Source organism: Chiloscyllium plagiosum, unplaced genomic scaffold, assembly GCF_037043375.1.
Source record: "Chiloscyllium plagiosum isolate Xiang-an unplaced genomic scaffold, Cpla_swu_hap1 HiC_scaffold_13, whole genome shotgun sequence".
NCBI lineage: Eukaryota > Metazoa > Chordata > Chondrichthyes > Orectolobiformes > Hemiscylliidae > Chiloscyllium > Chiloscyllium plagiosum.
The window spans coordinates 72,677,152-72,689,975 of NW_028270151.1; the positions used below are offsets into that span (position 1 = coordinate 72,677,152).

The 12,824-nt window shown below is 41.8% G+C and overlaps 1 protein-coding gene across 4 annotated transcripts in view; it reads left to right on the forward strand.

The window, feature by feature from the left end:
* Positions 1-12,824, forward strand: part of LOC122555786 (ephrin type-A receptor 3) — a 441,127-nt gene that overhangs the window by 14,503 nt on the left and 413,800 nt on the right. For all 4 annotated transcript variants that reach the window (XM_087993752.1, XM_043701927.2, XM_043701928.2 and 1 more), the window contains exon 2: positions 1,445-1,509. In XM_087993752.1, coding sequence (XP_087849878.1) covers positions 1,445-1,509 — 65 coding nt within the window. The remainder of the gene's footprint in view (positions 1-1,444; positions 1,510-12,824) is intronic.

Here is a 12,824-nt window from a genome sequence, read left to right on the forward strand (position 1 = left end):
CACATCTGGTGCTGCTGGGGTGTTCATTCTTTAAACAAGTCATGTTGTCAGCCTTTACTAAATGTCAACATGTATTACCCACCAAAATGAAATCCTTGAATGTTGTTGAAGCCTGTTTACTGTCATTAAATGAAGTATTGACCTTAAAATGTTTAATTTATGAGCCAAGCCATTATTTGGCCAATTGCTAATAATAGGTTTTAATGCTGTACGTCAACCAATTTAACCTACACCAATGATTAGAATGTAATAAACAAATTCAACTTGATTTTGTTCAACCCAAAGGCGAATAGTGGGATTTTTTGAGATGACATCATGTCAGCATCTCTGATTTTAGAATCACAGCAACCCTACAGTGTGGAAGCAGGCCACTTGGGCCTCCTGAAGAGCATTCCACCCAGATGCACCCCATCTCTATGACCCTGCGTTTCCCATGGTTAACCTACATAGCCTGCCCATCCCTGAACATGCGGAGTGATTTGGCTTGACCAACCCACCAATCCTGCATGTCTTTTGAACTGTGGGAGGAACCAGAGAACCTGAAGGAAATCCACGCAGACAAGGGGAAAATCTGGAAACTCCACACAGACCGTTGCCCAAGGCTGGAATTGACCCTGGGTCCCTGACACTGTAAGGCAGCAGTGCCCACCTCTGAGCCACTGTCCATTTGGACAAAGTGCAGTGGGTTTTTTTCTTTTAGCACAATCTGGATGTTATTTGCAGGGAAATAGCTTTTAGATCAGTTTGAAACTGGCAACATGTATTAGGAATTAAACCTTTGCAGACAGAACATAGGTGAATCCTTTTGGGCAGTTTCAGTGTCATTTCATTGATTTTTTTTTCCCCTACTCACCAATGTAACTTGTAGTGATTGCAATGGAAACATCCCAACTACAAAAGAAATTTAGAACAATGATTTATTGTGATCTATGTTCCCAGTTATAATGCAGCATCTACGAAGCTCTGTAGATCTTCAGTTACTCAATTTTTTTAAATGCAGCAACCAGAAGTCTGCAAAAGAACAAAAGCTATGCAGCAAATCACTACGAGTATCTGTGGAAAGACAGAGGTCGTGTTTACGGTTAACGTGAACCATTATTAACTCAATTTTTTTCTTCACAGATGTTACCTGACCTTCTGAGGTTTCCCAGTGCTGCTTGTTTTAATTTCAAATTTTCAGTATCTGCAGTATTTCATTTTTGGATGAGAATTGTCCTTTTCAACTTGTGAAAACTGAACAGCAATTTATATTTCCAGCTTGTTAACATTAAAATTTCACTTTATTTTCACTAATTTTATATTCATTTGCTTGAAAATGAATTTTCTCCATTTATGACACTCTGACCACACATTTAAATTCTCGTTCTCTGAGAGATGGTCCTCCCTCAACAATTCTGTCTTTCATTACAAAGAACTGAATGGTTGATTTTCTCATTGTTTACAGTTACCCTCTTGGATTCTATGTCAGCTGCTGGAGACTTGGGCTGGGTGGCATATCCTCCAGAAGGGGTGAGTATACAGTATTCCTTCACTTGGAATAAGTCACCTCAAAGGACAAAGCTGTCCAAGTTTACATAGTAACATTTACCTTTTTTTTTTAATATGCTTCCAACAAAATTGCATGTTCCCAGACTCTCAGAACTGTCGTGGCACATGTCTTCAAACAAGCATCATTATGTAGTGCTAATCTCTTCCTTTTTCACATACTCTTACACATTATTTCTATATAATTGAACCAGCCTCCATGTTTTCAGACAGTGTATTCCATACCCTAACTACTATGTATGAGTTTTTTTTTTCCTTTCATCACTCTTGCATTTTTTTTTCTTGCACATCACTTTAAATATATACCCTCTTGTTTTTGTTCCCTTTTTACGAGTGGAAACAGTTTTTCCCTAACTACTCTATTCAGCCTGCTCATGATTTTGAAAACCCTATCAGATCTTCTCTGGGCTGTCTTTTCTCCAAGAACACACTCAACTTCTTCGATCTATCCTCTGATTCTCGTTCCTGGATCAAGTCTTGCACTTTCACCAATGTATTCACATCCTCCTTAGAACATGGCACCTAGAATTGTACAAAATTTTCCAACTGAGGTGTGTGAAAATTAGTGTGATGTGTCGCAACTGGAACTGCTTTGCTTTCTCTCCGAATTGCTTATTTTAATGGGTTTGGTCAGCATTATGTCACTACTGTCACTGCAGTGCCTTAGAGTAATGGGAAGTATAGTTGCCTGTTGATTGATTGAAGAGGAGACTTGGAGGTCTAAAGTTGTGGGATTTTGGTTGCAGGGAGGAGGAGGAGAAGAAATGAAGAAACTCAGTACTACTTTTCACTTTTCGAAAGATCATTGTTACTAGATTTTATTTTACTTTAACTGGGCAAGTAAGAAAGGAGAAAGGTCTGGAGTTACAAGAACAGAAGAGGCGTACAGAGGAACCTCAATTATCCAGAATCCGATTATCTGAATATTATATTATCTGAGCTGAAAATGTGTTGCTGGAAAAGCGCAGCAGGTCAGGCAGCATCCAGGGAACAGGAGAATCGACGTTTCGGGCATAAGCCCTTCTTCAGGAATCTTATGCCCGAAACATCGATTCTCCTGTTCCCTGGATGCTGCCTGACCTGCTGCGCTTTTCCAGCAACACATTTTCAGCTCTGATCTCCAGCATCTGCAGACCTCACTTTCTCCTATTATATTATCTGGCAAGCTTGCAAGGTCCCGATGCTCTGCTGCACTATGTTATCCAGCATTTGATTAACTGAACAGAATACTGCCCGCCTGTGTCCTTCGGATAATCAAGGTACCTCTGTGAATGGGTGTTCAAGCAGCAGCATCACAAATAGCTGCTCTCCAAGAACAGTAGAAAAGAAGTTAGGATCTGAAATTGTTGAACCCCATGTTAGTAGAGTTAGCTTCACTGTCACGTGCTCACCATGAGTACAGGTAGACGATCCTTTATCCGAAATTCCAAAATCTGAAAAGCTCCAAAGTCCAAAAGTTTTTTTTGTGAAGTTTTCTTCTCATTCACAAGGCTGTTTGGTGTGCAAACAGTTAACCCAAGTCGACACCCACCCGATGCGTGTCATTCAGATGTGAAGTATTGGGGGAGTGGGGGCGTGGCCCAGCACTGGCTGGCCTCCATTCTCTCTCAAGGCCCGTTTTACTGAGTGAGTCTGCTCCTCCGGTAAGATTTTTAAAAATTTCACCATCAAACTGTCACTTATTCTGAAATTTGAAAAATTCTGAATTCCGAAAACTAGTTGGTCCTGAGCATTTCGGATAAAGGATTGTGCAACTGTATAGGGAAAGGTCTACTAGTCCATCTTGGGTATATAAGTACCAACTCTGGAGTGCAGATCCTTAGCCAAAAAGTGTTTATTAAAATAGAAATTAACAGTCCTGCATTACAGACCTTCAAAAGTACAAAATCACCGCTGTACATGAGACAAGTAAAGAAATAAAAAAGTTCAGAATAACAGTCCTTTCACAATAATTTAATAAATAAAGAAACAAAAAAATCAAAAAGAAAACTTTAAGACCAAGCCCGCTTAGTCCATTTCACAGCTACGGGATTGAGGACCGCCCACTGCCGTCCTGTTGGACACCCGGGCTGGATCCACCACAATGCCAAACAAAAGCCAAATGGAGTCACAGACAGAAGCTACCACAAGGAGACCCAGAGTGTGAAGTGTGGAAAGCTGTAATGTGGCTCATCAAAAGATCAGATGTTGTCCCTCAAGTTTGCTTGGAGCTTCAGTGGAGCAGTGTGAGAGTCTGAGGATCTGTAAATCCGAGTGGGATTGGAAAGGAGAATTAATTCGACAACCAGTTAGGATAACAATTGTGACATTGCTTGTAAAAGGCAATTTGCAGTTACAATGTGAGCGTCTCAATTTTGTTTGGCAGCATTGTGCAATCACAATGAGAGCTTCTGCAAGATCAAAAGAATGCAGAGGTTCACAGATGGCAATTTGTAGAAAGAATCTAAATACAGCAGAGATAATTTCAATTTTCGATAATCTCCAGCAGTGACCCATTCTTACACAGTCAAGCTTCACTTGCTTCCATTGATTAAGTGTTACTTGAGTTTAGAGGAAAAAATTGTAACCTTAACTGCTTGATGCTAAACAAAATTGGGTTGAATAGCCAGCCTGCTGCAGAAATTGCCCAAATTTTATTTCTGTTGATGCTAATGAAGAAAGTCTACTGCACCATTGGGAAAATTGCCTCAATGTTTTTGTAGCTTTTTCTTTCCTCTCTCAATCGTGTGTGTGTGTGTGTCTTCTGTCCTTGTGGACGGACGTTAGTTATTGTAAGCACCCTACGCCAATACACAAAGACTGTGATCATAATAAAGGAAGATCAAACCGCAAGTGATTGAAATTAGAAACAAAAACATAAATGACTGGAAAAGCTCTGCAGGTCTGGCAGCATCTGTGGAGAGAAAGCAGTGTTAATGTTTTGGGTCCAATTACACTTCCGAACTGGTAGCGAGGGAGAGGTTTTTTAATATACAGAAGATCGGGTATAGCAGTGGAGATAGTAAATGATAGGTGGAACTAGAGCCCAAAGAGAGACAAACAGTTGGTCAGACAAAGGAGTAGGTAAAGGTCAGCCTGGGAAAATGAATAGCTGCCAGAAGGGATGATTAGTAGCTGACAATGGGTTGTGTGGTAGCAGGCCATGTGATGCACAAGCTGGGAGAACTCCACGCCATTTTCCACTTGCGAAAATCTGTAGCCTTCTGGACTTTAATATAGAGTTCAACAATTTTCCCATGAGGCACCTTTTCCCATGTCCTTCCACACACACAGACACACAATTATATGGTCTGCTATTACCCAAGGAGAAAGTGAGGGCTGCAGATGCTGGACATCAGAGTCAAGAGTTGGATGCTGGAAAAGCACAGCAGGTCAGGAAACATCTGAGAAGCAGAAGAATTGACATTTCGGGCGAGAGCCCTTCATCATGTTCTCTACTGCTATTACACAAACCCATTGTCAGCTACTGATAGTGGGTAAATAATTGCTCGTGGGGACTAACGTTTACTCACTTTTGTCAAATTGTTTCTGTCCCTTTCTTGGCTCTAGCTTCACTTATCGTTTACTCTCCCTACCCTCCTACCCCTATGCCACAATCCTTTTCCTAGCTACCATCAGTTTTGAAGATGATTAACTGGACCTGAAACATTAACTCTGATTTCTCTCCACAGATGATGTTAACATTGCAGGGCAGATGTTTAATATAGTTTATGTCCATCCTCCTGTGGTAAAGCTGCAAATATTAAAATATATAAAGTTGTTAACAAGTCTATGGATTGGACAGCTGAATTTGAAGTAGATGATTCAAATAGCATGTTGTCCTTGATTTTGTTCTCTTGAACTCTTATTTCTGATGTTCAATACTGTAAACTAGAATTGTTCAATGAGAACTTGCTAGTTGACTCCATGGAGGGTCAACTTAAATCAGTTGGTGGCACTGTCGGCATTAGGTTGGTGATTTAACTGATATTTGAGGTTATAAAAATCTGTTGTATGTGTCCGCTTTTGAGAGAGATGTTAAGCTGAGATGGTGTCAATCTGTCACATGATTTAAGCAGGACTTTGAGAACCAAAAGGAACTATTCGGAGAAGAACAAGGAGCACTCCCTGTTTTTCCATCAACAGTGCTTCCTGAACCAATAGCATTAAGACTATTCTAATTGTAGAATGTTGATGTGCACAAAACATTAACCACCTCCTCCTTGAACATGCAGCATAGAACTTTACTGCGCAGTTCAGGCCCTTTGGCCTTTGCTGTTGCATTGACCTGTGAAACCAATCTGAAATCCATCTAACCTACACTATTACATTTTCATCCATATATGTATTTGTTTTTTTTAGCCAGCTCTGAGTGAACGGGATGTCTGACACTCCTGTTCTCTTTTGCCAGCTGTCAGAGTGAACAGAACCCCTGATCCTCCAGCTTTTTTTTTCCTTCTTTCTTTACCCCTCATCCATATATTTATCCAGTGACCATTTAAATGTCTTTAAACTTGGCGAGCCTACTACTGTTGCAGGCAGGCCATTACATACCCCTACTACACTGAGTAATGAAACTACCTCTGACATCTGTTCTATATCAATTACCCCTCAATTTAAAGGTATGTTCTCTCATGCTAGCCATCACCATCCGAGGAAAAAGGCTCTCACTGTCCACCCTATCTAACCCTCTGATTATCTTATGTCTCAATTAAGTCACCTCTCAAGCTTCTCTCTAATGATAACAGCCTCATGTCCCTCAGCCTTTCCTCATGAGACTTTCTCTCCATATCAGGCAACATCCTAGTAAATCTCCTCTGAACCCATTCCAAAGCTTCTACGTCCTTCCTATAATGTGGTGACCAGAACTGTACGCTGTACCCCAGGTGTGGCCGCACCAGAGTTTTGTACAGTTGCAACATGACCTCCATAGCTCCAAAACTCAATCACTATCAGTAAAAGCTAACATATCATATGCCTTCCTAACAACCTGGGTGGCAACTTTCACGTACATGGACTGTGATCTCTCTGCTCATCTATACTACCAAGGATCTAACCATTAGCCTAGCACACTGTATTAATGTTGCTCCTTTCAAAGGGAATGACCTCACACGTTTTTCCACATTAAACTCCATTTGCCACCTCTCAGTTCAGCTCTGCAGCTTATCTATGACCCTCTGTAACCTGCAACATCCTTCCGCACTATCGGGGTGGCTCAGTGGTTAGCACTGCTGCCTCACAGCACCAGGGCCCCAGGTTTGATTCTAACTTCTGGTGACTGTCTGTCTGTGTGGAGTTTGCATATTCTCCTCGTGTCTGTATGGGTTTCCTCCAGGTGTTCCAGTTTCCTCCCTCATTCTAAAGATGTGCAGGTCAGGTGAATTGGCCATGCTAAATTGTCCCATAGTGTTAGGTGCATTAGTCAGAGAGAAATGGATCTGGGTGGGTTATTCTTCAGAGGGTCGATGTAGTCTTGTTGGGCCAAATGGCCTGTTTCTACACTGTATAATCTAATCTATCCACAACTCCACCAACCTTTGTATCATCCGCAAATTTACTAACCCATCCTTCTACGCACTCATCCAGGCCATTTATAAAAATAACAAACAGCAGTGGCCCCCAGAACAGATCCTTGTGGTACACCACTGGTAACTGAACTCCTGGATGAACGTTTCCCATCAACCACCACCCTCCATCTTCTTTCAGCTCGCCAATTTCTGATCCAAACAGCCAAAGTCCCCTCCATCCCATGCCTCTGTATTTTCAGCAATAGCCTTATCAAACGTCTTACTAAAATCCATATACACCACATCAACCACTTTACCCTCATCCACTTGTTTGGTGACTTTCTCAAAGAACTCAAAAGGTTTGAGAGGCATAACCTACACTTTACAAAACCGTGTTGACTATCCCTATTCAAATTTATTCCTTTCTAGTTGATTATAAATCCTATTTCTTATAATCTTTTACAATATTTTACCCACAACTGCAGTAAGACTCACTGGTCTATAATTACCAGGGTTGTCTTTATTCCCCTTCTTGAACAAGGGGACAACATTTGCTATCTCCAGTTTTCTAACACTATTCCTGTAGACAATGACGACATAAAGATCAAAGCCAAAGGCTCTGCAGTCTTCTCCCAGGCATTCCAGAGAATACTCTGATAAATCCCATCCAGCCCAGGGGACTTGCCTATTTTCACACTTCTCAGAATTGCTAACACCTCCTCCTTGTGAACCTCAATCTTGTCTAGTAAAAGTAACCTGTATCTCTGTATTCTCCTCCAACATCTTCCAGTCTTTTTCCAGTGTGAATACTAATAAAAAATGGTCATTTGGCGCTTCTCCTATCTCCTCAGACTCCATGCACAACTTCCCACTACTGTCCTTGATAGGCCTAATCTTTCTCTAGTCATTCTTTTATTTCTGATATATCTATACAAAGCTTTAGTGTTTTCCTTTTGATCCTATCTGCCAATGACTTTTCATGTCCCCTCCTGGCTCTTCTTAGCTCTCTCTTTAGGTTTTTCCTGGCTAACTTGTAACTCTCAAGTGCCCTAACTGTGCCTTCATATCTCATCCTGGAACACCTGGATAATGAGGAATCCTACTTATTGATGACCATTCTACCTTAAACACCATAATTCCCAACAAACTCCTCTCCATACTGAGACTGAGGTCTCTGTAACTGGACTTCCTGACCCATAGACTGCAATCAGTAAGAACAGGCGCCAACACCACCACCTCTGTAGTCCTCTCCACCAGTGTCCCGCAAGGCTATGTACTCAGCCCCTAGTCTCCATCTTTATACACTCACGACTGCGTGATCAAATTCTGCACCAACTCCTTTTGCAAGTTTGGTGACAACACCAATGTTAGAGGTCAGATCTTGAACAACGATGCGACCAAATACAGGCAAGAAATACTGTCTTTATACCATGCCAATAAGTACTCGACTGCTCCAATATCAGCAAAATGAAGGAGCTGGTCATTGACTTCAGGATGTGGAGTGGGGTGCACACCCCTGTCTGCATCCATGGTGCTGAGATGGAAATGATAATGAGCATCAAGCTCTTGGGATGATCATCACTAACAATCTGTCCTGGTTCACTCACATTGATACAATGGTCAAGAAAGCACAACAACATCTCTTGTTCCTCAGGAGGCTAAGGGAATTCAGCATGTCCACAAGGACTCTGACCAATTTTTGCAGATGTACCACAGAGAGCATCCTATCTGGATGCATCACAGCTTAGTTTGGCAACTGCTCTCCCCAAGACCAGCAGAAACTAGTGTGTTGTATACACAGCCCAGTCGGTCATGCAAACCGGCCTTCCATCCATTGACTCCATCTATACTTCCTGCTGCTTTGGGAAAGCAATCAACATAATCAAAGATCCGTCCCATCTGGTTATATGCTCTTCCATCCTCTTCTGTTGGACAGAAGACAGACAAATTCGTACTCTCGTACGAGTACTTTCAATACATTTCATATCCAAAGAGCTACCCCAAGTTCCCAACTGCTTTTTGGCACAGATGTGGCCGGAGTGTTTTTTTAAATTTTTTTTTAGATCAGTGATGATTGATGGAAGAGTTATGGAACTGTCATAACTTTAAGGGAACTGAGATAGATTGGAGAGGTGAAAAACCAAACAGCATAGATTCAATGTAATTGGCAGAAGAACGTGGGAAAATTTATTTTACTCCCAGGTTCATGGGAAGGGGAGGTGGAGCTGTGTAGAGGAAGTTTTTTTTTTGTGTGGAGAGCAGTGGTTGTAGGGAATATCTGTGTAAGGTAGACATTATTTTGGAGAAAGGGGAGGGGACATCCCTGTTCAGGCTTTCCCCTTGCTGATGAACCCTACCACCAGCTTCAGATCTGCAGTCAGTTGGGAAATTGCCCACTTTACTTGGGCAGGTTAGACCTGAGGTCAGGGTGGGTGAGAGAGTTATGGAAAAGTAACCTGAGAAGAATGTTCCATAGTGATGATGTCACCTAGATTAATAGTTCAGAGGTCAGATAACCAATGAAATTTAAACTCAATCATTGTGTCTGGATTGAGAGCTGGTCTCAGTAATCATGATTGTGATTACTTCTAAAAACCCATCTGGTTCATTTAATGTCCTGTAGGCATGAGGAGGAATTTCTTCAGCCTGAGGGCTGTGAATGTGTCCAACTCATTGTCCACAGCCTTCTGTAACAATCAGCCACTGAGTGTCTTTAAGGTGGAGAGGTTCTTGATTAGTAAGGGGATCGAAGGTGGGTGTGGGGTGGGCGTCAAAGTAGGAGAATGGGGTTGAGAAATAGATCTGCCATTATCGAAGGTTGAACAGACTTGAGAACTTGGTCTAATTCTGCTCCACCATCTTATATTCTGGAAATCTACAATCCTTACCTGGTCTGGCCTACGGTGAATTTCCAAACACACAGCAATGCAGTTGAGTCTCAACTGCCCCTTGCAATGGCCTTTAAAAATTGATTTTAATTCTATCACTGAATGTAAGTGTCACTGACAATTCAGGACATGCAAAAAATTGCTAGTGACACCTAAATTCCATGAAAGAATTAAAATCAAATTATAGGGCCTCCACCTGCAAGCCTGCAGTGGGGGAACATTTGAGTTTTGCCACTTGCCTTTGATAAAAATCAAACTGGTATAGTATAAACCTTTTTTGTAAAGAAAAGAATTAGCCATCCTTGCTTGATCTGCTCAACACAAGGTCCACAATGGCCCATGTGATCTAACAGCCAATTTTTATTGTGCCTTCAATAAAAACATCACAAAGTTCTTTACGGCTACATTTAAGAAAGAAAATTGGATACCAAACCAGGTAAGGAGATAGTCAAAGTGTGGCCCTGGGAAAACACAGTGGGTCAGGCAGCATCTGAGGGATGCTGATCTCTACCATCTGCAGTCCTCACTCTCTCTCCAGGTAAGGAGATAGAAGAGATGAGCCAACTCTTGATGAAGGGCATGGTTGAGGACTGGATTGGAGTAAGAGAGCTCCTAGGGAGGAATTTTTTTTTTTAAATGTAAAACTTGAGAGGTGAAAACATCGATGTGTAGAAGGACTGAACTGGAGGATTACAGAGATCTTGGAGTGTGGTCCTTGCAGAGACACAAAGAAAAGGATATAGCCAAGACCGATTTGAAAGCGAGAATGAAAATGTTAACATTGAGGCAGCATTGTTGAGGGAACACGGTAATGGGTCAACAGGTTGGGATACAGGCCGACGAGTTTTACATGAGCTCCGGTTTATTGCGAATCAGCTGATGTGAAGGAGGTGGTCAAACTTGTTGTTGGAGCAGATATCTGGCTGAGAGCTCATCCCTAGGGTCAAATATGACATGTTGTGAATGGTCTGTTTCAGTCACAGCAGGGAGATAAATAAAGTCAATCACTGTGGTCAAAGCATTTAGGGATGGGCAATAGATGTGGTCTCAAACATTCCTGGAATTTCTGTGCTTCAAAAAGCTTCCTGAAATAGCAGAACAGAAAATGTTGCAATCATAAGGCTTCAGTGGCTTGGATTGCTAAAATTATGTGTCTGACTGTTTAGAAGCTTAAGATGTTTGCCCACTCTCCTGTCCGAGGTTTCACCAGCGTTTAAATGATTTTTTTTTTTTGGCAACAGAAAAGGAGAGGAATAATATACAGGCATGAATAATCCTATGGTGATATTTTGATAAAATGCCTTTTACGTTTCTTCATATATTTTAATAAGAGATTTCAGGTGATTAATTACCCCACAGAGACCTCTTTTGCCAAAGTACTATGCTTGCCTGGAGTGTTAGTGAACAATCTCAAACCCACGTTGGAATGCAGGTTCTTTAGCCCCTTGAAAGTGGAGTTGCAGGTAGATAGGATAGTGAAGGTGTTTGATATGCTTTCCATTATTGGTCAGAGCACTGAGTATAGGAATTGGGAGGTCATGTTGTGGCTGTACAGGATGTTGGTGAGGCCACTCTTGAATATTGCATGCAATTCTGGTCATTTGGAAGGATGTTGTGAAACTTGTAAATCTTTTCTGAACCCTTTCAAGGATGTTGCCAGGATTGGAGGGTTTGAGCTATAGGGAGATGCTGAATAGGCTAAGGCTGTTTTTCCCTGGAGCGTCGAATGCTGAGGGGTGACCTCAGAGGTTATAAAATCAAGAGGGGCATGAATAGGATAAACAGACCAGGTATTTTCCCTGGGGCGTGGGAAGTCCAGAACTAGAAGGCATAGGTTTAGGGTGAGAGGGGAAGGATATAAAAGAGACCTAAGGGGCAACCTTTTCACGCAGAGGGTAGTGTGTGTATGGAATGAACTGCCAGAGGAAGTGATGGAGGCTGGTGCAATTACAGCATTTAAAAGGCGGCTGGATGTGAATATAGAATAGGAAAGGTTTAGAGGGATATGGGTCAAGTGCTGGCAAATGGGACCAGGTTAGGTTGGGATATTTGTTCGGCATGGACTAGTTGGCCCAAAGGGTCTGTTTCTGTGCTGTACGTCTCTATGACTCTAATTGTCAATGCAATTACGCCATTGAGTGCTTCAGAGGATTTTCTGCAAGATCTTGTTTCTAAGATGAGTGTACTTGAGCTCTGTTGAGTTCTTTCTTGAGCCACGTGCATATTTTGGCAAAGAGACAACTTGGATGTTTTTAGCACCTTTTTATAAGAGGAGGATAGCTCAAAATATCTTGCAGGGGTACAGGCGTAGGCTGCTCTGCCATTGAATATGATCATGTCTGACTGAACAGTTCAATACCTTTTAGGCAAAAGTGAGGACTGCAGATGCTGGAAATCTGAGTCTAGATTAGAGTGGTGCATCCGAGGAGCAGGAATATTGATGTTTCAGGCAAAAGCCCTTCAGCACCCTTTTTTCCAGCACCCCTCTAATCTAGTTCAATACCTTCTACCCACTTAATTCCCGTAATCCTTTACACTATTCATAATCAAAAATATATGAACCTATACTTTAACTGCACTAAAGGATTAAGCTCTCCCAGCCCCCTGGGACAGAGAATTCCAAAGATTTGCCACCCCTTGTGTTCACATGTTTCTCCCCCTATTTATCCTAAATGGCAACTCCTTTTTGATGTGTCAATTATACACCCTGATTCTAGACTAGCATCCGAAGGGAGACATCTTACTTGCTACTGCCCTGTGTATCTTCTCACATATTTCGTTTCAACGAGATCACCTCCCATTCTTTGAAATACTGAAGAGTACAGGTCCAATTTACCTAATCTCTCTTGATAGGATAATCATGCCATCCCAGTAACAAGTGCAGTGAACCTTTTGTTGCACTCCC